Below are 26,876 nucleotides of genomic sequence, written 5' to 3'. Positions count from 1 at the left end.
ACCACTGGTGTTGAAAGAGACGACCAGCATCTCCTCTGGGTGCTGTAAATAGGGCAATATGGACATGATACTGTGGGAGCTAAGGGGTTGGCCAGCTGGGGCCCGTTCTGGGCCTCCGTTAGGCGAGCGGCTGGCAGCATTCACACGCGCGAGCCGCCGATGTCATGGGCCCCGTGGAGTTACATATGTAGTTATGCCACGCCTAAACTGGGTCATGCCGCGAAGCTTCCCACCCAAAAAAAAAAAAAAAAAAGAGCGAACCTACAGGGTAACCATGCGCACGGAGCACACAACCGCGACAATGAAAAAGGTTTCACTTGGGGGGTGTCTGGAGAGCGCTGAAGGAACATGTTTTTATGACTGACTGACTCAGGTGATTTCCATACGAACGAGGTAACATTTGGCCCAGTTAGAAGTGCTCTATAAACCATGGATTATGGGTAAAAGCTATCATTACATCGCCGTGGTAAACCGGCCCAAAGGCTTTTGACCTACATATTCCTTATTTTTTTTTTTTTTTTTTTTTTGGAAGGGCTTCAAGTTAGGTGGGCTCGGAGGATCACACACAGATAACGATGAGAAAGGCAATAGGATAGGATTGGGGGTTACTCCGTATAAAAGAGTCGCGGGATAGCCATGAAAAATCGTGGGACAGAGACGAGCCATGTGTTTGTGCCGCCTGGCCACCTGGTGATGTGTAGACACAGCTGCGTTAAGTCGGCCGCGCGTAGACGACGAGGACCAGCCAGCTAGCCAGATGAATAGCTATCGGCAACGGACGCCAACTTAAAATCAAACTGTTCCTCCGTACAACAATCGGATCCAATGGTCGTGTGCGTATAAAGTTCTCGATCATTCCCCCCTCTCAGGAGCCATTATTAAACGCTGGTTAAGCCCATGTCTCAGACGTTGCTCATCGCCTGCCTGAGCTCAACGAACTGCGGGGAAAGCGCATTATAAAAAAAATAATAATAATATAAACCAAAACCATTGATATTCCCCCCCATCCTAAATCACGAGCATGAAGCTCACTACGTCCGCTTTCCTTCTCTCAATCCTCGCTGCCTCGGTCGCCAGCACACCGAGCCTACACATCGAGGCGCAACCAGGCTTCGTATACAGCCGTGCAAGCAATGAATGTTCAGGATACCGTCTCCCAAATGAGCGGTGCCAAGGGAAACTCCTTGCGTCAAACACAAATGACTATATTGACTGGTAAGCGGCAATCCTTCTTTGCATTTGTATCTGTTTTGCAAAAAAAAAGACGCCGGAGCGAGTACCTGTCGAGCGGAACATGTGAGATTAGATGGCTGCTAAAGCCCAAACCTTACTTTACATTTCTTTGCGCTTTTGTTTCTCTTCTTTGCTGCAAAAACCGTTTTTGCTGACCAGTTGAATGCCGTATGTACAGCCAAGAAAAAGGGGGCAAGTGCTGTGCGATGGATGCGTCCGGCACCGGAGGGTATTCGATCAATCCGGATAAGTTTGTAGGGGGGACTGGGAGATATGATGGTGGCTGCGGCCACTGTTTTGATGGGGAGTGTGCGGCTACATAAGGCTCTCGGGCGCCGAGGTGGTCAGTTTATTTCTGCTGCAGTGGCACGAAACGAGGATCAAGACTGATGCGTGATGCTTTCAGGGTCGCGCATATCAGCGATGGATATCAATAGGGAAGCAGATGCGGGTCTTCCTTTTATGATTGGGGGACTCAGATATTTGTCGCTCGGGTTTATAGAATTATCGGACACCAGTGTGTCGAGGCCTAATACCACGTTGTCGATCCTGTCTTTATAAACATGTATATTCGTCTTTTAAATGTTAATTAGCAGTGCCAACGGCCATCGAGCTTGACTATATACACTTCAGCGTCCTTTTACCCCTGTCTCTCGAAGAAACGCACGTCGAACGGACTCACATCGGAGAGGATGCTTAAACGCCTTCCAAGGTAAGCAGTGCTATCCAAGAGCTTACTTTGGGGGAAATCATACATTGGTCCCCGTGAGCACATAGCCGTAAACTCTCCATGGCCTCGCATTGCGCAGGAGATATTTTCGGTTTTCAGCAATTCCTTGAACGCCGTTGCATGAATCCATATCGAGGAAGAATGAGCATGCCCAAGAGCATTCAGGTTTGAGTCACTGTTCCATCGAAAAGGATTTGTGAAATAATATACTCTGCAGAGCATACAGCATTGTACTCCGCTAGTAGTAGCGGTACATCACCCGAGCGATTGCCCCATCCTTATCTTTGATAAGACCGTGTTGCCATAATAATGGGCTGCCTTAATATCCGTATTCAAGAAAATGTTATAGCACTAAGTCGACAGGCCAAATCTTTGGTCCCTGATTCAGCTCGGGTTCGGTATCCTGACCGTGGAGATAGAACCCTACGACGATAGTGCAGGCACTATATGCCAAAGGGCCGTATTCATCTTTTCTTCTGGACGACCGGTAAGCTTTCAGTTTCTTTTAATTTCGCCAAATGTGCCTCTCGTTCCGCAAGTTTAGCTCGCTCCTCTTTCAGCATCCTATCAACCATTTTTGTAGCTTCGCCGAGCTTATCGAGTTCCTTCGCCTCTGACTTCTGACTGTATGGATTCTTGGGAGTGTCAGAGTATGGGATCTCCGCCGTGCGTCCGCCCTGTGGCTGTTGTTGCTTTGCGCCTTTTCCAGCCTTTCCCTTGGGCTGAGCTTGGGGCGCCAGAGCTCCCCCCGTGAGGAGATTATAAAATTGCTCCACCGGCTCATTGAACACAACCTCTTCATAATGCTGACTGGTGATGGTATCTCGTCTCGCTTTCTTAGCTTCGGCATCTGGACCGTAGGGATGCAGCTTCAAACTGTGCCATAACGTCTGCGGCTTCTCCATCGACTCGGGGATAAAGTAAAGTTTTATTTGGATTTCGAATTCACCCCAGCCCGTCTCCGTAACTTCGAATGGCGGTCCTTCGATGGTTCGGATGGACTGCGCGTAGGTCTCGTGGAGCTTGAATTGGACTTTCTTGAGCCAGTAGGAGATGTCTTCATCGTTTATGCCTTTGACGTAGACGCGCCATTGGTGGGTATGGTCTTCGGGGACATTAGGCGGCCTCTTATTGGGGTCAAATGGCTGCGCTTCGCTTCCAAACACTGTAGATTGGTCAGTTGAAAATTTCCCGGTCATCTGCGTGTGTGCTTCTCCGTATGAGAGAAAACGTACCGAACGGACGGAATATCGAGATTCCCTAAGCGGCAAAACTGATGGTTAGCGAGTGAGCGGGGGCCCAATATTGGAGAGGAAATGACGGACCCGAACTCTCTTTGTGCCCGCCGGCGCTGGCATTTTCCCCCTTGAACCGAACGAGACAGCTTACTGAACTTGAAGACAACAGAAGCGTGGCCGTGCAGTCCGGGGTTGCGCTGTGCTCGTCGTTTCGCCGTCCGGCAGCTCGTGCGGCGCCAAGTCCATTTCCACGTGATCTCGGAGAGCTCTTTTCCGGAAAGGGTAAACGGATGAGCTTCGGGCTCGCAGACTGCGGCATCGGGAGCGGTCCGTGTGGATGATATACTTCAGGAATTCTGGTTTACTTGCACCAGCCTAAGAGTGTTGGGTCGTCCTGAGAGCGAATGGCTCTGTGGATGCGCTGCGGATACATGAATTGGACCACTTTTGAGATTCCGTCATACTTGGTAGTACGCAGTTCTAGCTACCGGATCCTACAATGGCTGCGACAACAAGGCTTGTAGTGGCAGGTGGAAGTGGATTCCTGGGTATGATCTATTGAATTCTGGCGAATGCAGCTTGATCTCCAAAAACCAAAAAGCTAAGATTTTGCTGCTAGGGTCTAGAATCTGCAAGTCCGCCGTCACCCGGGGGTGGGATGTCGTCTCCCTGAGGTACTTCTTCAGCAATCTTCCCATATTGTTTCGCGACCTCGCGTATCTAGGACTAAAGCATATTCTCCTGTAGTCGACATGGCGAGCCCGCATGGGACACAGTCTCCTCGTCTGCTAATCCTCCGCGATGGGCAAAGTCTGTGAACTGGGTCAAGGCCGACGTCATGGACCCTACCACGTATCTGCCACATCTCAAGAACGCTACGGCCGTCGTGTACTCACTGGGCATCATTTTGGAAGCGGACTACAAAGGAATTGTACAGGGAAACGAATCGCTGTTCGGCGGAATACAGAAGTTGTTCTGTTCGTCTAAATCACTAGAAAACGGAAAACAAAAGAATCCGCCACACTTAAGCTATGCGGTCATGAATAGAGACCTAGGTGAGCGTCTATTCATATACATGCAGCGAAAATAGCAAATGCTAACGATAACCGCCGAAATAGCTCTAACGCTAGCAAAACACTCGTCCAACGAGAACGTCCCGACCTTTGTCTACATCTCTGCGGAAGCGGGTGGACCCATCTTGCCCTCAGGATACATCACGTCAAAAAGACAAGCGGAGTCCTTGATTTCGACGGATTTCCCAAATATGCGTAACATCTACGTCCGACCCACGTTCATGTACGATTCATCTCGTAAAATGACAATGCCGATTGCGTTGGGCGGGATAGTAGGATCCGAAGTCAACAACTTGCTCGGCGGTAGGCTATCATTCATGGGAATTATGACCGCTAAACCATTAAAGGTTGGCACCGTCGGCGAAGCGGTAGTCGAGGCTATTGGAGACGGCGTAACGAAGGGTGTGATGAATCCTAGGAAGATCGAAGACTTGGCGACTAAGGGTTGGAGGAGGACCATGCTTTGAAGCAGGGCGTAGCCCACATTTTCTCCCGTCAGCCATCATTCTTGTGGCAAGAGTGTGTATAATATGGGTGTATTTTGCATTGCTGGTCCGGATATCTTTTTTGTAAATTATCGATCTCGGCTCCGGGAAAACCTCTCAGATCATCGTTCCTCGTTCGAAACTGTCTCGAATTTCAGCAGTATACTGGAACACTAAGGTCAGTATTTCTATAATAAACTAATCGTTTTGGAAGCGAGGCATACCTTGTTGTAAAATCTCGCCAGCTTCTGGTTGAATCGCTTGTTCTTGTCGTTGATATATGTAACATCGCCGTCGTCGTCACCAAGGCCACGTTCTCTGCGTTTCTTCAAACGGATCTCCTCCGCCTTCTGCAAGTCGGCAACCAATCTGTCCACTGCTTGCCGATCGGGTCGATTTTGCGTGAATTCTATCGAGTCTGCAGTCGAGTAAAATGTACCATTCTTATCCACGGCGACCAACTCGCCATCTTCGCCCTCGATAAGATCAAGGCCTCCATTTGCAGCGGCACGCATAACGGCATCAGCCTTCTGAGCTTCGTATGCATCGAGATTCGGTTCCATTCGTCGTAGCTGCCTCTTGTAATTTTTATGAGAGTCTTGACGCCAGTCTTGAAACGCGACGTTATCCCGGTGCTTCTGTTTCTTCTCCATCCTTCGGTCCCATTTTTCTGACTCATCCACTGTCCAATCCCAGGCTCGCTTACGCTCAAAGTCTTCGCCGGCGGCCTCTATGTCAGCTTTGAGGAGGTTATGTGATGCAAAGGCGTGTTTCCGGGAGATAGAATTGAGGAGACTGGGATCTGTAGATAGTCTGCGTGATTCAGCGGCGGTTTCCTTGAGGTTGCTTTTTGCAGCATTTTTCTATTCAAAAAATTAGCGCCGACCTTTTACGGCTCACCATGGATAAGTTAACTCACCGCTCTGGTTTGCAATGCTTTGAACCTCTCCAGCCTCTGTTTGTTCTTAGAAACCAGACTGTCTACCGGCTTCTCCCCATCTTCTTTGGGTTCTGGTGCGGCGGCATCTTGAGAAGCGGGCTCCTCATCTCGAGGTGCTTGAGGGCTCACTGGCCGCTCGGGTGTCGCCAGTGTCGTCTCTTCTGTTGCCATGCCTATGCACTTAAAATCCAGACGTTTGTTTTTTGTCAGATACTCAGCTTTGATGCGAGGCCAAATTTTCAAGCCAGCTGGATAGAAATAAAAACGTTCGGGCGTCGATAGCTGTGACTTATCCGATGTTAAAATAGCAGCATTTCCCGGTCATCGCCCCATGAAGCTTGACGTGAGCAGCGTTTCGGTCGCGACTGGAACTCCTGCGGCTTGGCAAAAATGGATTATATAATCTATGACTAACGTTATTTAATTAACTACCATATGCTTGCAGCGAGTTCAGCACGAAGCTGGTCTGGGGGTTTGTGACAATGGCAATGTCAACCTCAGGCAAGTCTCAATGATCACAGCGACCTCAAAGGCTTGCCGGCTTATTGGGAGCAGACAATTGAAGCCTGCCCTTGCCCCATCGACGGGAGTAAGATGGTATTCCCAAGCCACGCAGCTTTGCCACCGAAAACTCCCCCAATCCTTCCCCGAACTTCCGCGAACACAACTCTTTCGATATGTGCTGACAGGGTCAACACGGACGTCCGGAAATGACAAACTAAGTACAACCCTTGACGGGCAATTGGAAGAGCTATTCGCAAGAGAGAAACTCCCCGAGAAACTGGGCGAAAACGCGCCCAATGCACAAGGTGGCCCCACCGAGCTCCGCCTACGCCTAAAGGACGGCAACGTCCTATCGAAAATACAATCCGAGATCCAAATAAAAGTCAAAGACCAAAATGCTGGAACCAAACTTGTTAATTCCCTCCCTCTACTCCGAGAGGCTCTTGCTCAATGCGAAAGCGAAACGCAATGGGACGATCTCCTAGCAACCATCAACGGAATTTTGGCAAGGCTTCAAAAGCTCGAGGTTGCGGATACCAAGGAGTTACTTCTTTTGGGCATGCGATACGCGGCCCGGTGCTTCTCCGCCCCAGCATTGCGACATTACTTCAGCAAATACTCTGAGGGTGGATATGGCTACCTGACCCCGGAAGCTGCCAATGAACTCGTCAAGGACTTGGCCCACGGCCTAGAGATGAGAACCTTCGACGATCCTAGGATGGATAAAGTTATTTCGGGCATTAATGGCCACGGCTCTCTCTCCGAGATGCTTCGTTCTCTTCTCGATTTATCACATCCATCAGAGTGTGCCTTTCTCGAGGCTTATGTCAAGCTTATGGGCCAACTTGGTGACCAGAAACGATTGACCGAGATACTGCCACTTATACAAGCCGATATGGCGCACGGTCGAACAACAACGTATCTAACAAACGCAGCGGTAAATTGTTTGGAGGCTCTGGTCAAATCGGGCAACTCACAGGCAGCCATCGAAGCAGCGCGGGATATATCGCGTCATTGTGATTTAAACGTGTTGCTCCCAGTGCATGTATGGACGCTACTAATCCAGCATGACCAAGAGGGTCTACTTCGTGAACTCCCAAGCGACAAAGCAATCCAGTCAATGCTCACCCGAGAACTACGTGCTATTGAATTGAACTTGGGTGTGCGATGGACCGACGAAGAGCGGGGGAGCCATATCTACTCTCGCGAAACGCCTATTTGGTGCAATAATGGCAACCCTGAAGAAGCGTACCAAGCGCTTGGAATGGACCGCTTAGTTCCGCCCACACGCCATTTGCTGGACCTATTTGGAACCACCATTCCGTCGAAATCAATTTCAAATCTATCTGGCATTGCTGAGTTATTGAACGAATACGAGGGTGTCGAAATACCCTTATGTTCAGCGCGGGATGACCACCTTGGGCCTCTAGAGCTCGCCTGGGTAATTCAGTGCTCACCCATTGAGATAACGAATAATCGTGAAATCACAGCGGAATATGTGCATAATTCTTCTCAACTCTCTTCGCTTGGCCTATTGCGAGTTCGCCTAGACTGCAATGGCGTTCCTAGAAAGATTGGCCCCCACCTTCATTTGATGCAGCTTGGATATGTGGTGATGCGGAAAAAAGCGGCCTACAGAAAATCCCGGGTTCCAACACCAGAAGAACCTGAAAGATGGGCGCCGACAGGCCACGTCGTTGGATGGGATCGGCAGAAGGGCAGACTTGTTCTTCTGTGGGTTGGCAAAGGCTATGGTATGATGAATGCCGGACTCGTACGTCCCACCGCGCCATCGTATCTTCCGCACTCCTGCGCTGAGGTCGGAAATTCGATTGAACAGAAGAACTCGCCTGAGGCGGATGTACCGGGACTTGGTTTAGTTGAGATATTCAAAGATATCCCGGGATTCTGGGTCGACGTTGATCCGGGATTTGACTTGAAGAGCTAAATCTCGCTTGATATCACACCACCTCGTGTTTACCACGTGCCATGGAGCTTCTTCGGAGCGACGACGCGCTGGATTAATCCCCTCTCCAAAACTTCTCACATAACCCGCGCCATCCTTCCGCACCGGGGTCTGATGCTAAAATTTAACCCCCAGCTCATCCTACACAACCTCCTTTGATTACATGCTGGATGTACTCCGTAGTTAGGCAAGGAACACGGCCAAGGGTCGAGCTCCCCGGGCGTAAAATAACCCCTGGCTTTCATGTAGCTCCTAAGTTCGCAGCGCTGGTACTGGGTAATAGCAATGATAAACTACGGAGTACAGGGTAATACATGCTATATGATCATAGATTCAAACATCCAACATTGAAAAAATATGTTTACTTTTGGGGGCTAGTGGCGTTTCCATACAGCGATGTTTTTCCTCAGTTCCTCCATAAATTCCACCGTCTGCTTCTCGCTGATGCCATAGAAGACTTGCTGCCGAAAACAAGATCATCGTCCGCACAGTCTTACCCTGGAATCGTCGAGAACCGTGCTCCGCACGGAGGCCAGGGTGACGGCTCGTATTAGTATGTGCCTTGCATCCCAACCTTACACATGTGCCGGGCCGTTGAAATCCGGCCTAGCATAGATTTTGCAAGGCAATTAGTGGTCGGGGGTGTGGCCTGACAGCGGGCCGCAAGCCTTCTTCTCTTGAGGCGACGAGGAGTTATCGCCATGGCTAGGCAAAGAATAAAGCGGACGTTTCAGGCCAAAAAAAGAGTCCAGACAATGATCCACGCGGGATTCTAGGCTCAGAGCGGGCCGTTTGTATTTACTTTTTAATGGAGTAGTTAGTCGCTATAGGTGTGGCTTTGGGATTGAAGGAAAAATAGAGGATTTTAGGCAGTTGGTCTTCCCTGCTCAGGGTCGAGTTTGATAGCGTCAATTACCACCAGTGAAGCGGGAGAACGGACTCAGGGCAGCGGGATTCTGAGCTGGGCGTCCGGCGTCTGCGGCCCTGTCCATTTACCCGAACTCCAGTGGGTTATCTCATATGAGTCAAAAGCCAATCATGTTTCTTCTAATATGTGAGGGACGGGTTCTCCGGATGAGTATCAGATTGGGTTGGGATGTGGACTCCTTCCCGTAGTCACTCCACACAATCTTTTTTTAACTTCTAGAACAAACCCCCAATATGCATCATGCATGCACTCACCAATGCCGCCCACAGCCAAGCATTTTGGTCATGGCACTCCTCCGCACTGGAAGATAGTAAGAAGGTGGAACCTACCAACAAGCGACGTGGTGCAGAGTTCGTGTACTCGCTACGGAGTACTTAGAGCCCAGTTAGAATATGTGGCTGCCACGATACAAATTACTTGGCAAAGATCCTCGCTGTTTGACATCGGTTCCCGGGGGTGGGAGTGATGGACTGGGTTTCAGCGCAGGAGAGCTTTCAATAACTACTCCGTACTCCATAGCTGAGAGATCGATCGTCACCTATCGAGGAAGAAGGCTCTCCCGTTTCACCAACCCTCCACCCAAACCCAATCAGCGGTCCAGGCTGTTCCCCGATTGCAGGGAAGGCTCCCAAGTCCGTGCCCCCAAGGGTCCCAAAAATAAATTTGACACGGCGGGGGCCGAGCATGGAAATGTTTTGGCGCGGCACGATCATCCACACCTTGGACGTCCCTGGATCAAAGTAGTAAAAGGGGGGACCGACGATCGGCCACGCGGCTGGGATTGGAGGAAAAAGCAAAGAGAACGCAGAAACAAGACCGCGGGCCCCAGCACTATGAAGATGACAGCTCATTTTACCCGATTGGCTATGAATTCTCTGGTAATTTATCTGGTACGGAAGAGGCTATAATTCGCCTGTGTTCCGCAGAGCACGGAATTATTATGCGCTGGACAAACATGATCGAGTTAGGTTTTGCTTATCAATGGGGAGCTCTGAATTTCACTAGGCGTCGTTCCCGACCACACTTGAGTCTTTGGACGGCCTGTGCGGCCGTGCGTAGTCTTCGGGGAGGACGTGAGCCTTGGCTACACTATGATTTTCTAGCGATAACCACTGCCACGGGAGCACAGTGTGCATCGAGCACCGCATCATTTGTGCCTGTGGGCTTCGACCCGGGCCATGTTCATAAACTCTAGGACACATCTGGCTGAATGCCATTGGCTTGTTTGAATAGAGGCTAGTTGGATGTCGGTAGCATTGCTACGCGGGGGATATACAAGAGCAACTTAGTACTCCGTAGCATATGTATGTATGTATGGAGTTTGGACATTGGTGTCCTCGATATGGAGACGGTATACTCCGTAGACTCTGTCGGCTTCTAGATGTCGCCGAAACCAGTGGAGATTTGCCTTGCTGTTTCAGAATCGCACGGGTAAACGCTTTCCGTCTCAAGTTTCCCGAACGTGAGACAAAGCTTTTCAGTTTTTTTTTCACGCTTGTTATTGGGATAATGCTGGGAACAAACTTCGGAGAAAAGCGAATCCTCGCGATCAACAGCCCAATTGCCATCATCTGTGACTATATGTAGACCTTGTATTCGTCCAAAAGTTCCTTGTCGATTATATAAAACGGACCGTTGCGGCACACTCTGCAAGAACGGCGCGACAATATAAGCCCTTATAGCTATTCCAATAGTATATAAACTCGTCAGCCTGCCACGGCTCTAGCACTTGTATCGATGAATTTTTCGCAAAATAACGCTCTGTCGAAGTACCCTGGGGTCCTCATTCTCCCCAATCATCGTCATTCTAGTCAAAAGTCGCTACCTGATCTCAACACAGCGAATTATCCTGGCTTCATTCTTAAGCCGAGCTTATCCAGAGCCAACACTCTTATGCCTCGCATATCCGACGGGAAGGAGGATTTGTATACCGACGAGAAAAGAACCAGGATATCAAGACTCAAAATCCAGAAAAGGGTAAGAATCGACACGCGTGGAAACATAAGGATAGGCTCCCATTCCATCCACCTAACAATAATATGATAGGTACCTTCACGAGAAAATGTCCGGGGTCCCAAGCAGACCCGCCAGTTATGCTGCCATGCCACCGGTGCCTTCAGGATTCAGCCATCTTCTCAATCCGTCGCCAAATCCACCTTTTACTCTTTCTCGCCTGCGCCTGTTTGTGCGGCAACAGCCCGCAGCAGCCCGAACTTGTGCCGCCGGTGACAAGAGTCGCCGTTCCGTTGACCCATCACCAATTCTTCAGCTTCTCATGACCGATTTTGACTCTCAATCTGAGGAAGACATCAAAATGTTGAAACACAGCCAGCACGTTGTTGCTTGCCATCTGTTTGCTGTCTGCGAAAATGTTTCGGGGGCTTTGGGGGGCCGTGTAGCCGACGAGGTTTCACACCAACCGACGCCCAATGGACAGAAGGAGGAGGAAGAAGAAGAGGATTCAATCCGCAACGTGTACGGTAAAACATACGTCAGCCCGTTCTTCGTCGAAGCGGATCCCGAGCCCTCCAAGGCGCCTTCGCACCCAGGATCGGTATGCAAGGGAACACCGTCGTCGATTCCCAGCACGTTTTTCGTCTTTGCCGATCTTCGCATACCAACCGCAGGGGTTTATCGGCTTCGTTTCCGGCTTATAAACGTTGGCGAGCCAACGGTGACCGGTAAAATACCAATCTTGCACGAGGTTTGGTCGGACTCCTTTCGAGCATTTGCGTCCAAGGACTTTCCAGGGATGAGGCCCACTCCGTACTTATCTGAAAAGCTGAAGGCACTGGGAGCAGATGGTGCCAAGTCCAGAAAGGCCAAGTAAGAGCGCAGGTTCACTCGTTGGCAACGTGCATAAGAGATTTTTCTGTGCATAAGATACATACAATCTTTCTGAAATTTTACAGCTCGACAGCCTTGCGCATGATGGAAGTGATGTCAGCGTCTGAGATTTCCCACGCTTCTTGTAGTTCGGTAGCAACGGCTGCGTATTTCGGATGCCTTCCGGCAAGTTCCCGATAGTGTAAAGCTTCTCCCGCTTTATTCTCGTCACGGAGTAGCACCGCCATCTGCAGCGAAGCTAACGGGTGTCCCTGGGCAGCGGCGAGCTCGAGCCATTCTTTGGCCATACTATAATATTCCGTTGGAGAATAGTAGCGTGAAGATACCGATAGCACTCCCCGAAGCATTTTTTTCGATAAGAATTTGCCGTGGAACCCGGCATGCTCAACCTTCTCCAACCCAAGATGCCAGAGTCGATATATTTCTCCCAGCCGATAACAGGCTTCCACATCATGGCTCATGGCGCATTTCGTGAGGTATTCTTCGACGTGATCCCACCCACTCTCATTCTTAAAAAGCGCAGAGAGGAGCAGCGAATAGCCCCGGGGGCTATCATACTGAAGCGCACCCAAGTTCGCGGCTTCCTCGGCCTTATCGATTTCGCCAAGCTTGAGTTGGACGTTGGCAAATGCTTCCAAGGGCAGTGGAAACCGGCCTTGCGGGATAAAAAAGGAGAGATAGTTGATTTCGTTGTCCAGTGGCTTTGTTATTTCGATTGCCTTCTGGTACCAGTTTGCTGCGCTCCGCAGTTCGCCTTTTGCCTCCAAAATAGATCCGTGAAGGACCATAGGCTCCCAGGTCTTGCCCTCTCGAGCGAGTATTTCGATCTTCTGAAGCAGCCAAGGCTGCCCATTGATCGTGGAAGAGCTAAGCGCCTTATAGCCTAGAGAGACGATGGCAAGCATGTTACCGGCATGAGCCAGTTTTGGCATAATCCACTCAGTCACAACACTGTGTCTGGGTGAGCGTCCAAGGATCTGGGATACCAAACAAATCTTGTGCAAGTCTACCTTTTCAAAATTAGACCGAATATATAAAAAAAAAGCATTGAGATGAAAAACAAAAGTTTTATTTTTATTTTTAATTTTTTTTTTTTTTTTTTTTTTTTTTTTTTTTTGGTTCCCTCACCTGCGTGGATATCCCTTTCCAAATTCAACGAAGAGGTCTCCGTGCTTTTCTGAGCTGCGGCGATGCATTTTCGAGCAATATCGATGGCTTCCATCCACCCAAGCTTGTTGGGTCCTTGCTTGAACGGGCCCTTGTCAATGGCAGAGGTGAATAGCTCCAATGGCGGGCTGGGGACTGACCCAAAGTCCGGACTCAGCACTGGGCGTCGTAGTCGATTGCGCACTGACGGCGCTCTGGGAGTCCGAGCACTCGCGTATCGACGCTGAATCCTCGTAACATGGGACAATGCCGACGGGGCCCTGGCCCAATATGAGGCATGCATGGGTCAAGTTTTAGAATTTTAAGGATGTAAAATCACACTGTAAAGAACTATAGTCAAGAGAAGGCAAAATGCATATCACGAATATTCTATCACAATGCGTAGTTTTATTTCAGGCGCAATCCGTAATTGCAAGGAAGACCTTCGCCGTTGTTAAAGTGCATCGATCAGGGCTCGATGTTGGATTTGCCCTTTTTTTCCCCAAGTCTCTGTGGTCGCTGGAGCTAAACCAAACCTGGCAGCACCATTCCAGTTTGGGAGTAGTTCCTCGGATTTACTGTTAATCCCCGTTCCGTGTCTTTACCGGAATGGAATAGCGTCACGCCGGATGATCGACGGCGCAGGCCGCTGGCCCATCAGCTCGTCTTGAGTTCAGGTGCAGAAGATCCAAAAGGGCTCAGTGTACAAAGCCAACATCAGAGTGGATGACTGCATATCCGCAATGTGGCCGTAGGGATTCCTGAACTGAACTCGATATACATACTTATGGATGATTGACACGACCCCCCTTGGTTTTCCCCTTTATGATCGCCAAGACGCTACATCCCTGAACCACAACCAAGTACTGGACAGGAGCACGCCGTGCGCATTCCTGCAGGAAGTTCAGAGTGGGGGAAATGCGTATTCCCATACGGATTACTCCGGAGCGGTTACTCCATATCTTACGTAGCAGCAGATTCCCAGAGCGACTCGACATGTGGGTTTGATCTCCAATGCTTCTGCAGATCTCCAGTAGTTGGAAGATCTTTGGCAGAAGGATCCTTGCAGCAATGGTTGCGTGAGATCCTAGGAAAAACATGCCGTGTCTTCAAGGGCTATCCCTGGGTGTGAAGCCTTCCCAGACGCCGCTTGCTCACTGGGGAATGTGGAAATGCTCGTGACTCTTGCCATTAGGTGAGGGGGAGCCAGGAGCACAGAGACGCGAAAAGGACTTGGACGGAACCAAGCATGTGAACGGTGCGCTCCTTTTTTTTTTTTTTGGGGCGAACAAATCCAAAAGCGGAGTACGGAATAGTGGTGAGACGATCCCTCCCAAATTTTGGCCCCAAAGAGCTGGGATCGATGATTCCTGGCGATTCCTTACAATGGATCCTCCCCAAATCCTCTCTCGTCGGTAAGAATGCGCTGGGCTTTCGAGGGAAAAAAAAAACAAAAAAAAAAAAAGGTAAAAAAATTACGCACATACATATGAAAAGAGCTCAGCTGAGGGTCTTATTACGATGCGTCAATTTCGATGTCATCATGTCTCCAGTTCTCCTAGTGTCGTCACAGAAAACTCGTCTCTTCTCCAATGATTATGTAGAAGGTTGTTTTGGAGTCGGTGTGCAACCAAAGGCTCGGTGTGAGAGCAACCTCCGAGGTTCCTACAAGGCCCACGGAATCGCAGACGAGGGTGAGGCAGTGGGATTGGTCATGTCCACCAGATGATCTGACACACCGGCTGGTAAAGGATCGATGTCAAATGCGTTTCTTTTTGGGCTGCGTAATCACTTGGATGTGGGTTGCTTAAGCGGCTACCTCGTGTGGGCGTGCGCCATGGACCCAGGCAGGCCTCACATTTTGCTAGGCAGGGCGCACAACCCTACTGTTCTCTCCTGCTTTCCTGCCCAGTAGAACGGAGTAGTTTAGTCGAAGGAATGGCCCCCGCCTCATCGTCTCTTCAGCCTTACAAGGCCATCCGCGCCCCCCTTCCACCCCCCGGCGAGAGCAGTTTCAAGCCGCGAATTGGCTTGTTCTTTTCCGTGGGAACGATCCTTTGACGGATGGCGCACAGACGGCAGCCGTAATTTTGTAAATTTTTCTGAAACCGCTGATGGTTCTGGGCATGAAAATGAGCGGGGGAGAAAAATAAAAGCGTGTTTTGGTGGAGGGCGAGGTGCGATTAAGCATAAAACACAAGCATGGTCGTGGGGCTGAGGGTCAGACGTCATTGGACGGGTCAGGGCTTGCAGGGCCCAAAACGCCGGGTTTTCGGTCAGCTTCTGATGCTGTTCAGGCAACTGATTTACGAGGATGCCGTAATTCGTGGATAGTTGTATAGAGTACTTGAAGCGCGTATCACCACAGGCAGTTTTTGAAGAGATCTATTTACCACTGAGATTTCAAATCTCACAGATCATCAATGGAAGGGCACGGAGTTCTTCTCCCTGCTGATTTCTCCGTCGTCTCCAGCGAATTCGTATAAGATATGTAGTACGATTTAAACATCAATAGGGAATTAAGGCGGAATATGTAGATATTATTATTATTATTATTATTATTCATTATGGAATATGTAGATAGCTTGCGGGTGAAACGCGGAAACTCCTTGTTCAGCAAAGAAAGGGAAAAATTGGGAGCTCCCTGGGATCGCTGAATTGGTTTGTTGGACGACGCGATAAGAGGACGAAGCACTGAGTAACCTGGCCCAGCCTCTGCGCCCTTCTTGGCGTATTGTTATTTTTTTTTTTTATTTTTTTTAACCGCGTTATGACAGAAAGGCGCAATGTTTGTTGGCTGTTATTGGACAGAAGCGTGCACCCTCCCCCGTCCATACCATTGTTTTTGGTGCTTGGCGCAGGCACTGGGCGTTGGCCGGATTGGGTAGCTCAAGACCCCCCCGCAGCCCGCAAAAGGATAAAGAAAATAGAAATACAGTAAAACTTTTTTTTTCCCGGCAGAGGCTTTTTTTTTTCTAGAATTCTTTTTAAACGAGGTGGCAAAATCTCGCGATCGGCCGTCGATTATTGGAATGATCGGGACCAGCCTCCCAGGTGGGCAAGCAGAGATCGCCCTGGAGGGGGTTCAGATTTGGCGGTCGCTTAAAACACAAAATATACCGGGCGTGAGCCAGGGAGCTTAAGCATACTAAACGAAGGAAGAGGATTTGCAGAAATATCTTCCCAAGGAGCCGAGCCCTAGCTTCTTTAAGAGGCTGTCGGACCTTGGATACGCTTCAGCACGACGAAATCAATTGGGGTCACTCTTTTTCAAAGCCCCGCCATTCTGCCCGGGAAACCATGTCTTTGCATACAATGAGAGAGGGATGTCATTACTCTGTGCTGCGTACTCCGTACTAGCAGCGCAAAAAAAAAAAAAAAAAAGGGTGGATGTATTCTGCAATGCTGTAGAACCAGGGACTCATCCGTCTCACACGAGTCACACGCGTAAGGCTATTGTAGATGAAAACAGGTGTCGCTACGTGACACGAATCGGGTTGCTTCCAGGGCCATGGCAGTCTCCCCTGAGGGCTTTGAGTTTCTCTGTAAAGCCACAAAGACAACAGTCTGAGAAGACCAGGCAGGCGCTGAGCAAAGGAATCCATATTCCCTTGGGATGAACCTGGAGAGGCAGCGACAGCACTGTGATTCCCTGAACGCGTTGTTTGACAGGCTACATCCTGAGGAAGGGAGATGCAGCGATTCCGCGAAGGCACAACAACGGCCCTGGCGTTTTGGGGGTGACACAGAGCTGACAGACATGGCAGGATGGCAGACATGGCAGACATGGCAGACATGGCAGAGATGGTAGAGGTGCTACTACTATGGGCGGTTACACAGTGGAATGGACGCTGCATACAGACAGAAGACCAGAGGCCTCAGCGACGTTTGGGCCCTTCTCTCTGCTGGGCAAGAATCGGGGTTGAATTTGAATTTGCTTCTTTCCTGCTGCTCTTTTTAGTTCCTTTCTTTTTCTTTTTTTTCCTCCCCGCTTTGGCGAACAGCTCTGAGTCTCGAGAAAGCCACGAGAAATGGATGGGATGGCGAAGCAGCTGCCATGTGCTTGGCCGCCACATGGATGGGGTTGGGATCCAAAAGCGGACTAGACCGGCGGCTAGTCCGGGAATCAGGGTTTCCTGCCATCCTGGGAAGGCGCGAGAGAAATAAAAAAGAAGAAGAAAAAGAAAATACTGTAAAATAAAAAAACATTCGCTTATCGCAGGAGCCCCCCACTCCGCCGACCAATCAGTGCGGTGAAAGGGGAGCGGCGAGCGTGATTGGCCGGCTTGCTGCTGCGGGACTCTCCGCCGGTCGCCCCACCATCCCGGTTGAGCGTCTGACAGAGCGGCGAGGGCTGCGGCTGATTGGCTGATTGGCTGCACCTCGGCATGCGTCATTTGGGGCCGCGGGTGTTGGGGGGAAGGAACGATTGTCCTCTTTCGGCCACTATCTCCCTCTCCCTCTCCCTCTCTGTGTGTGTGTTTGTGTTGCTGTTTCCTTATGGCTTCTTCTTCTTCTTCCTCTTCTTCTTCTGCAGGGCGGAAAAGTCGCTCAACACGGCGCGGTTTCGAACGATCCCCGGGGGGGAAGAAAGTAAAAACTGGGCCCTCGTAAGAGGCGGATCCCTGGGCGCAGAGCCGAGTGTTAATTGCGATTGACAGGGATGCTGCCGGGCCCCACCGCGCCGCCGTCCAGGGTTCTGCTGCAGGCTCGCAGAAGAAGAAACAGAGGAGAAGAAGAAGAAGCAGAAGCAGAAGATTGAGTAGCCCTTCCCAACCTTGCCCCAGCTTCCCTGACCCTGGGTTAGACCAAACTAAAACAACCCTAACCAAACCCCCCCCCCCCCCCCCCCCCCCCCGGAACCTAACTAACTAACTGCCCCCCCGCCAAAAAAAAGACCAGCGCGATGCCAAAATGGGGGCGCTCACCTCTCCTTAGCGTGCGGACTGGGCCCTGTGCCCGCCCTTGCGTGATTGCTATTGATGATCGCACTCTTGTCTGGCCCAGTCGTTTGAGTAGTGCGCTGGAGCGTCATCAAACCCGCTGCACAAAGGAGAGTTTGCCCCGTTGGCGTTGAATGCTTCTGTTGCTGCTGCTGCTGCTGCATCGCTGCTGTTTGCTTCTCGAAAATTGCCAAAGCCGGCTCTATCATCGTCATCATCATCAAAACCGGCCTGCGTGACTGGCACAACCCCCTCCTCTCGCCCCCTTTTTTTCCCTTTTCCGCCACCGCATCAGCAGCCCTTATGTTCGTCCATGCGAAACCCGCCCAGTCGACAGAAGGCTGATATCGAACGGCTGACAGGCTAACCTTAATTCTGTCTTCGAAGATCTCCAGAGACGGCGGCCCCCGTTTTCTCGTGGTCCAATTTTTCTCTCGTTCATCTCTCTTTGTCGCTCGTTGTTGGGTGGTTGCTGGCGGGAGGAGCTCTCAGGATCCCGCTCGTTTTGCCTCCTCTCTCACCCTCTTCCTCTCTCTCTCTCTCTCTCTCTCTCTCTCGCTCTCTCTCTCTCCTTTTTTCTCACGCCTTACTGTCCGGACCCCCCCATCCGGTTTCAATCGCCTAAATCGCCGCCGTCGATTGTTTCATCGTTGACCCACGGCGGTTCGTGCGCGGACGAGAACACAGGATCTTCCGCCTCCCTGACCAGCCCCCGCTAGCATCCCTATCTCGCCCACCCTCCCGGCTCGTCACCTCTCTCTATCTCTCTCTCTCTCTCTCTCTCTCTCTCTCTCTCTCTCTCTCTCTCTGTGTGTGTGTGTGTGTGTCTCAAGCAGAAAGACTTATTCACCTGGATCGGCCGCGTGGGCTGGTCGCAGACGTTTCGTCGTGCCTCTTTGACTTCTCTCTTTTTGTTTCTCTCTCTCTCTCTTTGACTTCTCTTTTTTTGTTTCTCTCTCTCTCTCTTCTCCCCCCTTCTTTCTTGCGCGCGCAGACCACCGACCATGATGGACGTGGACCGATCCAGATCTCGCCGGGAGCGCACGTTTGTAGGCAGCGAGTGTGCCGTCTGCGAAGAACCGTTGGAACACACCCTTCGAGGCGAACGCATCCTGCAGTTCTCCTGTGCGCACGTCTCTCACGAAGCATGTTTCTACGAATACATCAAGGAATGCGATAGTCAGTACTGCCCAACCTGCAGTGCGCCCCTGGGCCTCGATAGCAGCAGAGGAGGAAACCTCTTGGACCTTGGTAAGGCCAATTCGCTCTCTTAAACCTTAACCCCCCCTCTCCTCTCTCTCTCTCTCTTATATCCGCTCTGGAAGCGTCAAGCTAATCCGGCTTCTAGAAAAATTAAGCAACCTCGTCCGATCCGTCTCTGTCACTGATACTCCTGTCCACCGCAACCATCAGACCCCTACCCCGTCCTGGGATGTTGGCTCCCGTCCAAGTCAGCCATCCTCAAACGATTTCTCGGCCAGATCGCTGAATCGCGACAGTCAACACTCGCGGCGTCGAGACAGCAGGGATGCAAGCAGCCATCGCGAGAGGATCGAGCGACTGGCTACTCCTTCGAGGAAACAACATCAACATGTGCGTAATGACAGCGAAGTGACAGGAACTGCCACCTCGGGCGATTATTCCGACACACAACAATCGAGCATCGGACGAAGGCACGATTACGATGTCCAGGCGATGGAATCGGCGCTCAGTCCGCGACCGGGGATGATGAAGAACCCCATCCCTGCGCCGATAGTCACGGTGCGAAGCGAGTTTCCCACCCTCAATCGCTCGCGACAACAGCAGTCCCTCACTTGTCTCGTCACAATTGAAGTTCCCGATGGAAAATGGCATCCGGATCTGGAAACTCTGCGCCACGCGCCTCATATCCCTGCCTTGCCTCGTGAGGAACTCCAGAGTCCCCTGAAGCCGATGCACCCCTCCAATCAAGGCTCTAGTCGAGGACAGTACGAAGCCCAGGAGGATTTCGATCAAATTGCGGAAGATCTGCGCTCGCGCGTCGACAATTGGCATGGCCTTGAATTCGACCGGTATGGTCAAGAAATGCGTATTCCCCCCTAAAACTATGGCTGCTGATGAATAATCTTAGGTTTGGCAAGCTCAGGCTGCACGGCAGACTTAAAGTTGGAAAAGATAGAAGATCGTGGCAGGAACTTGAGTGCTATCTTTTCTCAGAGATGCTCATCTGTATCAAAGAAAAGAAGTCCCCTGCTACGAGTCCCTTTGATGATCCATCCACGAAGCGTAAAAACAGTCGGTGTACATTGAAAGGCTCAATCCTTATCAAGAAGCACCTTAAGGAGGTGGAGACTGTTGCAGGTACTACATATCCCCATCTAACCTTTTTTTTTTTCTTTCTTTTCTTTTTTTTTTTTTTTTTTTTTTTTTTTTTTTTTTGAAAGGAAAAAAGAGAAAATATCCTTTGGTAGCGCTGACATTATTCTAGACGAAACAATCTTGACACTAAATCTGTCCGTCAACGAGCTACCTTGCTTCCATCTACAGTTCCAATGTCGCACCCAGCTCGACGTATGGAAACGCGCCTTGTTGGATCTGCACAACGTCGATGCCCCCATTCGAAATCCGGATTACGATGTGGAAAACTCGGGCACGGAGGAGGAAGACTACAGAACCTTCAAAACTAAAACAAGGGTCTCTTCCACCAACTCTTCCTACGGTGCCGGAAAATCGGCCGCCACAGCATTGACCGATTATACAAATTCTATCCGGGACGGACGCCTCAACAGCTTCCACGTCCCGCTAGATATCGTCGTCGTCATCCCTGTCTCCTCATCCATGCAAGGCCTGAAGATCACGCTTTTGCGTGATACCCTGCGTTTCCTGGTACAGTCTCTCGGCCCGCGCGATCGCATGGGCCTGGTAACGTTCGGCTCGAGTGGAGGCGGAGTACCGCTCGTCGGCATGACGACGAATGCTTGGGGTGGATGGAATGGCGTTCTCAATTCAATCCGCCCCGTTGGCCAGAAGAGTCTCCGAGCGGACCTGGTCGAAGGTGCAAATGTGGCCATGGACCTGCTGATGCAGCGCAAGTCCACTAACCCGCTTTCGTCAATTTTGCTGATCAGCGATTCGTCTACGTCGGATCCTGAAAGTGTAGATTTTGTTATTTCCCGCGCGGAGGCTGCGAAGTAAGTCTTTAATAGTGGATAGCTGTAGTTACTCTAATGTTCGGATGACTGACATATTCTGGATAGGGTTGGGATTTACACGTTTGGGCTGGGGATGACGCACAAGCCCGATACCATGATCGAGTTATCCTCCCGTACAAAGGCGTCATATATGTATGTGAAAGATTGGATGATGCTGCGGGAATGCGTCGCAGGATGCTTGGGCTCCCTACAGACGACCTCCCACCAAAACGTCAAGTTAAAGTTACGTCTACCGGAGGGATCTCCGGCGAGGTTTGTCAAGATAAGCGGGGCCCTCCACACTACGAAACGTGCAACGGGCAGGGATGCTGAAGCTGCTCTGGGTGACTTGAGATTCGGAGACAAGAGAGGTACGTACAATGGTGATATCAGATGACTGGCTGAGTGGGGGGGAGTTCTAACATATTTTTGTGTGTCTCTAGATATTCTGGTCCAGCTTGCAATTTCGCCTGACAATTCTTCTCCTGAACACATTCCCCAGGATCCTTGGGAAAGCATTGTGTCTGGCCTCGAAGCGCTTGGAGGTCCCTTGGATGGAGAGGATCAGCGTGTGACGAGTATCGAGGAGGTCCCGCTGATCCAGGCTGATGTCACATACGGCGATATCCTGCGCGATGGGCACCTCGCGCATTCTCCTCGACCATCCTTGCTCGCCATAACTATGCTACCTGCTTCTCATAAACCGAAAAGTATTGGGAGGCCTATTACACCCCCTATTCCCCCTCATCCGTCCATCGTGCAGCGGCGTATGGAGCTGCTTACGTCTGATATGTTGACACGGGCCTTGACGCTGGTTTCACGCGGACAGCAAGATCGCGCGCATCACCTCCTCACTGAAACGAGGAGCATCCTCAAGGGACTTGGCAAGGGCAGCCTCCCGCCCCTGCCTACAAGTGCTACTATGAAGCCCACTTTTGATTCAAATAGTGAGCGGTTCTCTCCCGTTCCATCGTCGCCACGCTCTTCGGAGATCCTCGACGGCCGCCAGTCCTCGCATAGCTCGGAAGCAGCCACGATAACGCCTGTCGCCGCCGCCGTTGATTCCAGCACCATCTCCGCCCTGGATGCGGATCTGGAAGCGGCCCTGGAGTGGATCACGCATCCGGCCGTGTTTGGACGGGATTCGAGAAAGGCGGTGCTGCAGGCTATTGGGGTTATCTCGTCGCAGAGGGCGTATACTTTCCGAACGCCGTCTGAGGCCCAGTGGGCTGAGAGGATATCCGGTGTCAATCGGCTGACGGAGCGATCGCGGGAGTGGCGCGAGGCGGGAGATGATTGTCTAACTGAGGAGTGAGAGACTTGATGTCCTCTGAACTTCCCAGTTTTTGGTAATATTTTTTCTTTTGATCTCGTTTCTTTTGCACTATTGGTTTCCCCCCCCCCCCTTTTTTTTCCTTTTTTTTTTTTTTTTTTTTAAACTTACAGACGTTCTGCATTGTGTAGCCCTTTGTGTCCTTGGAGACTGTTATCATCCCCCCCCCGGTTGGTTTGGACTGGCTTAATGAATTGATGTTATTGTATGTCCTGTTCCTACGCATTTCAGGTTCCGGTTTACTTTGGATGGTTCTGTTTTATTTTTTATTTTATGCTTTTCTGTCATACATCACTTGTTCCCTTAGATCCTTGCCCAAGATACCATGTACCATTGTTTGTTGTTGACTGCGTTTTGTTTTTGAGCTATGGCACGGTCTCCAGACGCCACTTACCCGCAAGACGGCTACCCCTTCTAATCTCTGGTTAATATTTCGATGTTGCGCTATTATATAATTTTCTTCATATTTTGATTTGCTTTGTTAGAAAATGAGATCGGCACCGAAAAAGGGAAAAGAAATTGGATGCTGTTTGACTTCTTATGAATGCTCTATGTTGCTTCCGAAGATCATCTGCTCTAGCAATTGAGTATCACATATTATGTTTTGGTTTACTGGGAATGAAGGAGCCATATTTTCAGAGAGCTGCTTTTTTGATCTCGTTGATTCATTGTACAGCGGAATGAAACATCATATAAAAAAAAAGCAAAACTCCAAAAGGGGGGCCACTAGTATACACATATGGAGACATGACGAAACCCGGGGGGCGAAGCTCTAAAATAAATAAATGAAAAAGGAAAAGTTTCCATCCCAGGCCGTACATTGAACAAGCGGTTTATAAAAAAAAAAAAAAAAATCTCACACCCGCTCTGCTCCACTCCACACATACACACTCTTTCTATCACGATCCCACAGGGGGAAAAAAAAAAAAGAATAAAGGAGCAATCCCCTCTCTTACTTATTCCATAACGGCCTTCGCGCCCAACGCCTTCAACGTCTCAACGATCTTCTCCGCCTCCTCCTTCGGCACACTCTCCTTCATCACCTTGGGCACGCTCTCCACGAACTTCTTGCTGTCCACCAAGCTCAATCCCAGCAGCGACTTGACCTCCTTGATCACCTTGGCCTTGGCGGATGCGTCGAACGACTCGAGCTTGAGGTTGAAGAGGGTCTTTTCTTGCGCGGCGGGCGCGGGCTCGTCTTCCTCGGCGGCAGGGGCGGCGGCGCCTGGAGCAGCGCCGCCTGCGGCCATGGCGAAGCCGCCGACGGGGAGGTCGGGAATGTTAAGACGCGTCTGGAGGGGGGGAAGAAAAAAAGTTGAGGGTGGTTAGTGAGAGGGTATTTTAAGTGGGACATAACCACACGCGCGCGCACACACACACACACACACACACACATACATACATATATAAGAGAAATATAGGAATATAGGAATGAAAAGGGGAAGAAGGGACAAAACTCCCCGTGTGTGAAACTTTTCATTTTTATTTATCTTTCTTCTTGCTTACCTTCAAGCTCGAGACCAGGTCGGCCGTCTCCAACAGCGTCAGCTGGCTTATCTGATCCACTATCTGGGCGATCTTGGGGTTCTCTGGCGCCGCTGCGGCTTCTGTGGATTGCCACCGGGCGCGACCAGCGTGCTGGGAGGTAATATATGCTGGAGCCACTGCTCGCATGGCGAGGGACGATTGCCGGAGTGCATTTCTGCAGCAGCGCGCGGAGATCTGGACTGGGAGGGCCATGGTTTTGGGGACTCGTGGTATTCCTCTCTTTTCTTTTTTTCTTTTCTTCGCGTGGCTCGATCCGGCTATTCCCTTTTGTGTGCCTCCGTTTGAATGCCTGTCTTTCTCTGTCGACCCTGCGAATTGCGGACTTCAATGGGTGGGATTGGGAGCTTTCGTTCCTTCAGACGGCTTTTGGAGGTTTCGACTGCTCGAACTTTTGAGAAAAGTCGACGCTTTTTGGCCGGCCAATCGGGTTAATCACGTGAATGCTACTTGCTTAGTCATGTATTAAAGTTTCGATGGGGCTTGAAACTGCCGTTTTTCACCGCCCGTTACCTTTTTTGGCCCGCCGAATGTTCCTGGCGTTGATGACGGGGGATGGGAAATAAAAAGTGGCTTGATGCCATTACACAGGCTGGGCATATGAGATTTTGATTATGTAGTTGATATCTGCAATAGTCGCAATGTGCCTACAGGGGCCAGTTCTATTCCATATTTTGATTCCCCTCACACACATCCCTTATAGATCCGCCATTCATTATCTTAGTCCTCGTCCCAGTGAGGATTCTGACCCGGCGGCTTGGGCCCACCGGCTTGCCTTGCGACAATGATCTGGTCGACGCTCAGCACGGTTCTTGCAGCCTCGGTTGCGAGCTTGATCGCCCACTGCTTTGAAACAAGGAGGTCGAGAATGTCTTCCTCCTGCGCGTCAATGGTGCCACTGGGGGTGGATGCATGGATATCAACTCCAGTGGTCCAGTATGGCTCCTCTTCTTCCGAAGAACCTTCCTCTTCATCTTCGGACCCGGATTGGGCTTGCTGCTGGTGAGCGGTGTATAATCTGGACAAGACTTCGGTAGCATTGAGACCCGCAGATTCGGCCAGGGTGCGCGGGATGACCTCAAATGCTTCGGCGTATTTCCGGATCGCGTACTGAGCCAGCCCCGGGGTCCTGTCGGCGTATTTGGAAATCCTCTCCGTGAGCTGGATCTCTGTGGCACCGGCGCCAGGGACGAGTCGGGGATCCTTGGTGACGGCCTTCACGACATTCACACCGTCATCGATTGCACGCTCCACATCATCCAAGAAGTTTTGGGTTGCGCCGCGGAGGACAATGGTGGATGTTCGTGTGACGCTGCTGGCCTCCTCCTGGCGGAAAACCGTTACTCGATCTCCGCCGATCTCCATGGTCTCCACAACGTCGACGCTTCCCATCTCATCTGGCATCGGAGCTCCCAGGCGGGCTAGCGGAGTTGCTCCAACGACACGGCATAGTCTGCGGAGTTCGAACTTGGAGAGCACCTTGATGACAAGGATGTTGAAGCGGTTCAGATAATGTAGAGCCAACTCGCCAACGGTTGCACCAGCAACGACCACCCGGATGCCGGAATCGTAGAGTTCTTTGATCGCGGCCTCTAAGCGGTCTTCTTCACCCTTTGTGAAGCTAAGCATTTCTTGTGCATTCTTCAGGAGAACTGTCCCCTTGGTTTCCGTTTGGGAGATGTCAACCGGGCAGCTGAAGACGCCAACCTTGGCCTTCTTGGCCTTCTTGATTGATCCTTCGGGTTCCCGACCGAAAACCATACCCTTTACCACTTTCGACTGCTCTAAACTTCCACCCATGATTTTAACCACGCGAACATTGTCGATATTAAATTGGGCGGGATTTTTTGGCATGACGGCCAAGATGGCCTCGGCGACAAGTGGAGCCAAGATGTCTTCGGAGCCGCACTGCTTGCTGCCAATCACTGTCTTCAATGCCTTCCCCAACTCGGCTGTGGACCGTAATTGCTGCAATCTGTCCACCTCAAGATCTAAATCACCAGCAAAGAGTCAGACATGCTTGGGTCTCCTATCGGGGAAAAGTAGAGTATTTGGGCAATCTCAGGCAAGTACTTCACTTACCGTCTAAGCAACTCAAAGCAAAAATCTGCGCCTTTTCATAACCCTGTGCGATATCACTGGCCTTCAATCCCATCCGCAGGAGATCTTCTGCCTTCCGTAACAGTTCGCCGGCCAGTATGATGACCATATTTGTGCCATCGCCCATCTCGGCCTCTTGCTGCTGGCTGGCCATAACCATCAGTTTTGCTGCGGGGTGTACCACATCGAGCTCGCGTAGAATCGTCGCGGCATCTGAGGTAAGAATCATCTTCTGAAGGTGGTTGATGACGATCTTGTTGCGGCCGAAGGGACCAAGGGAGGTCTGAACGGTCTGTGCAATGGTGTGGCAGGCATCGATATTACGCAGAACAGCACCGTCTTCGGCATCGTAGCTATTGGGGTTGAACACAAAAAAAGCAGGGATGAGCATGAGCTGTTTTTATGGCGGGGTGCCCTCTGGAAGCTTTCCTCACCTGTTGTAGCCCTGTTTGAAAAGGCCGGCGTTCGGCGCGTTGGGAATTGCCAAAGACATTGTTGCTTGTTACTGGGCAAAAAGTATATCCTAACTCCAAAAAAGGGATCATGCAACGAGAAGAAGTTGGATAACCCCAGCTGTCGATGAATGGGCCCTGGGAGGCGAGCTCGGGCTTCGCTGGAGTGTGTCGATGTAGCGAAAATGCGTGTTTGCACTGTTTGCTAGTTAGTTAGTTTATGGAGTGAGTTGCATTTGACTA

The 26,876-nt window shown here is 50.7% G+C and overlaps 13 protein-coding genes across 13 annotated transcripts; 6 read left to right on the top strand and 7 right to left on the bottom strand.

Annotated features, from left to right (window-relative positions):
• Positions 1-1,781: 1,781 nt before the first annotated feature.
• CIMG_02435 (histone acetyltransferase subunit) lies at positions 1,782-3,383 on the bottom strand. The gene is made up of 3 exons (XM_001248663.2): positions 3,289-3,383; positions 3,199-3,223; positions 1,782-3,128 (listed from the first exon to the last, which is right to left on the bottom strand). Exons 1-3 carry the CDS (start codon positions 3,319-3,321, stop codon positions 2,428-2,430), a joined length of 759 nt encoding a protein of 252 aa, XP_001248664.1. The 5' UTR covers positions 3,322-3,383; the 3' UTR covers positions 1,782-2,427.
• Positions 3,319-4,901, top strand: CIMG_02436 (ubiquinone biosynthesis protein COQ11). Its single transcript, XM_001248664.2, has 4 exons — positions 3,319-3,749; positions 3,821-3,875; positions 3,949-4,256; positions 4,320-4,901. The coding sequence occupies exons 1-4, from the start codon at positions 3,701-3,703 to the stop codon at positions 4,739-4,741; spliced, it is 834 nt and encodes a 277-aa protein (XP_001248665.1). The 5' UTR covers positions 3,319-3,700; the 3' UTR covers positions 4,742-4,901.
• Positions 4,160-5,924, bottom strand: CIMG_02437 (pre-mRNA-splicing factor syf2). Its single transcript, XM_001248665.2, has 3 exons — positions 5,679-5,924; positions 4,984-5,622; positions 4,160-4,924 (listed from the first exon to the last, which is right to left on the bottom strand). Exons 1-3 carry the CDS (start codon positions 5,868-5,870, stop codon positions 4,877-4,879), a joined length of 879 nt encoding a protein of 292 aa, XP_001248666.2. The 5' UTR covers positions 5,871-5,924; the 3' UTR covers positions 4,160-4,876.
• A 254-nt stretch (positions 5,925-6,178) lies between these two features.
• CIMG_02438 (uncharacterized protein) lies at positions 6,179-8,651 on the top strand. The gene has a single exon (XM_001248666.2). It carries the CDS (start codon positions 6,211-6,213, stop codon positions 8,149-8,151), a length of 1,941 nt encoding a protein of 646 aa, XP_001248667.1. The 5' UTR covers positions 6,179-6,210; the 3' UTR covers positions 8,152-8,651.
• A 686-nt stretch (positions 8,652-9,337) lies between these two features.
• Positions 9,338-10,156, top strand: CIMG_02439 (uncharacterized protein; the record flags this gene model as incomplete). The annotated part of the gene is made up of 3 exons (XM_001248667.2): positions 9,338-9,447; positions 9,579-9,987; positions 10,103-10,156. 3 exons carry the CDS (start codon positions 9,338-9,340, stop codon positions 10,154-10,156), a joined length of 573 nt encoding a protein of 190 aa, XP_001248668.2.
• A 465-nt stretch (positions 10,157-10,621) lies between these two features.
• Positions 10,622-12,162, top strand: CIMG_02440 (VelC). Its single transcript, XM_001248668.2, has one exon. It carries the CDS (start codon positions 11,160-11,162, stop codon positions 11,925-11,927), a length of 768 nt encoding a protein of 255 aa, XP_001248669.1. The 5' UTR covers positions 10,622-11,159; the 3' UTR covers positions 11,928-12,162.
• On the bottom strand, positions 11,925-13,577 carry CIMG_10955 (uncharacterized protein). The gene is made up of 2 exons (XM_012358960.1): positions 13,073-13,577; positions 11,925-12,950 (listed from the first exon to the last, which is right to left on the bottom strand). The coding sequence occupies exons 1-2, from the start codon at positions 13,392-13,394 to the stop codon at positions 12,004-12,006; spliced, it is 1,269 nt and encodes a 422-aa protein (XP_012214383.1). The 5' UTR covers positions 13,395-13,577; the 3' UTR covers positions 11,925-12,003.
• A 298-nt stretch (positions 13,578-13,875) lies between these two features.
• On the bottom strand, positions 13,876-14,282 carry CIMG_02442 (uncharacterized protein; the record flags this gene model as incomplete). Its single annotated transcript, XM_001248670.2, has 2 exons — positions 13,876-14,177; positions 14,249-14,282. 2 exons carry the CDS (start codon positions 14,280-14,282, stop codon positions 13,876-13,878), a joined length of 336 nt encoding a protein of 111 aa, XP_001248671.2.
• Positions 14,283-14,633: 351 nt separating this feature from the next.
• Positions 14,634-15,005, top strand: CIMG_10956 (uncharacterized protein; the record flags this gene model as incomplete). The annotated part of the gene is made up of 2 exons (XM_012358961.1): positions 14,634-14,784; positions 14,842-15,005. 2 exons carry the CDS (start codon positions 14,634-14,636, stop codon positions 15,003-15,005), a joined length of 315 nt encoding a protein of 104 aa, XP_012214384.1.
• Positions 15,006-17,588: 2,583 nt separating this feature from the next.
• CIMG_02443 (uncharacterized protein) lies at positions 17,589-18,197 on the bottom strand (the record flags this gene model as incomplete). Its single annotated transcript, XM_001248671.2, has 2 exons — positions 17,589-17,877; positions 18,019-18,197. The coding sequence occupies 2 exons, from the start codon at positions 18,195-18,197 to the stop codon at positions 17,589-17,591; spliced, it is 468 nt and encodes a 155-aa protein (XP_001248672.2).
• Positions 18,198-19,037: 840 nt separating this feature from the next.
• Positions 19,038-22,518, top strand: CIMG_02444 (von Willebrand RING finger domain-containing protein; the record flags this gene model as incomplete). Its single annotated transcript, XM_001248672.1, has 6 exons — positions 19,038-19,284; positions 19,382-20,084; positions 20,144-20,373; positions 20,501-21,203; positions 21,270-21,574; positions 21,647-22,518. 6 exons carry the CDS (start codon positions 19,038-19,040, stop codon positions 22,516-22,518), a joined length of 3,060 nt encoding a protein of 1,019 aa, XP_001248673.1.
• A 663-nt stretch (positions 22,519-23,181) lies between these two features.
• CIMG_02445 (putative mitochondrial 54S ribosomal protein MNP1) lies at positions 23,182-24,434 on the bottom strand. The gene is made up of 2 exons (XM_001248673.2): positions 24,043-24,434; positions 23,182-23,828 (listed from the first exon to the last, which is right to left on the bottom strand). The coding sequence occupies exons 1-2, from the start codon at positions 24,274-24,276 to the stop codon at positions 23,493-23,495; spliced, it is 570 nt and encodes a 189-aa protein (XP_001248674.1). The 5' UTR covers positions 24,277-24,434; the 3' UTR covers positions 23,182-23,492.
• A 221-nt stretch (positions 24,435-24,655) lies between these two features.
• On the bottom strand, positions 24,656-26,790 carry CIMG_02446 (T-complex protein 1, theta subunit). Its single transcript, XM_001248674.2, has 3 exons — positions 26,616-26,790; positions 26,164-26,534; positions 24,656-26,072 (listed from the first exon to the last, which is right to left on the bottom strand). Exons 1-3 carry the CDS (start codon positions 26,672-26,674, stop codon positions 24,802-24,804), a joined length of 1,701 nt encoding a protein of 566 aa, XP_001248675.1. The 5' UTR covers positions 26,675-26,790; the 3' UTR covers positions 24,656-24,801.
• Positions 26,791-26,876: the final 86 nt, after the last annotated feature.

The sequence above is a fragment of the Coccidioides immitis genome (genome assembly GCF_000149335.2).
Source record: "Coccidioides immitis RS genomic scaffold supercont3.1, whole genome shotgun sequence".
In the NCBI taxonomy this organism is placed as follows: Eukaryota; Fungi; Ascomycota; class Eurotiomycetes; order Onygenales; family Onygenaceae; genus Coccidioides; species Coccidioides immitis.
This window is presented reverse-complemented; position numbering and strand designations above follow the sequence as displayed.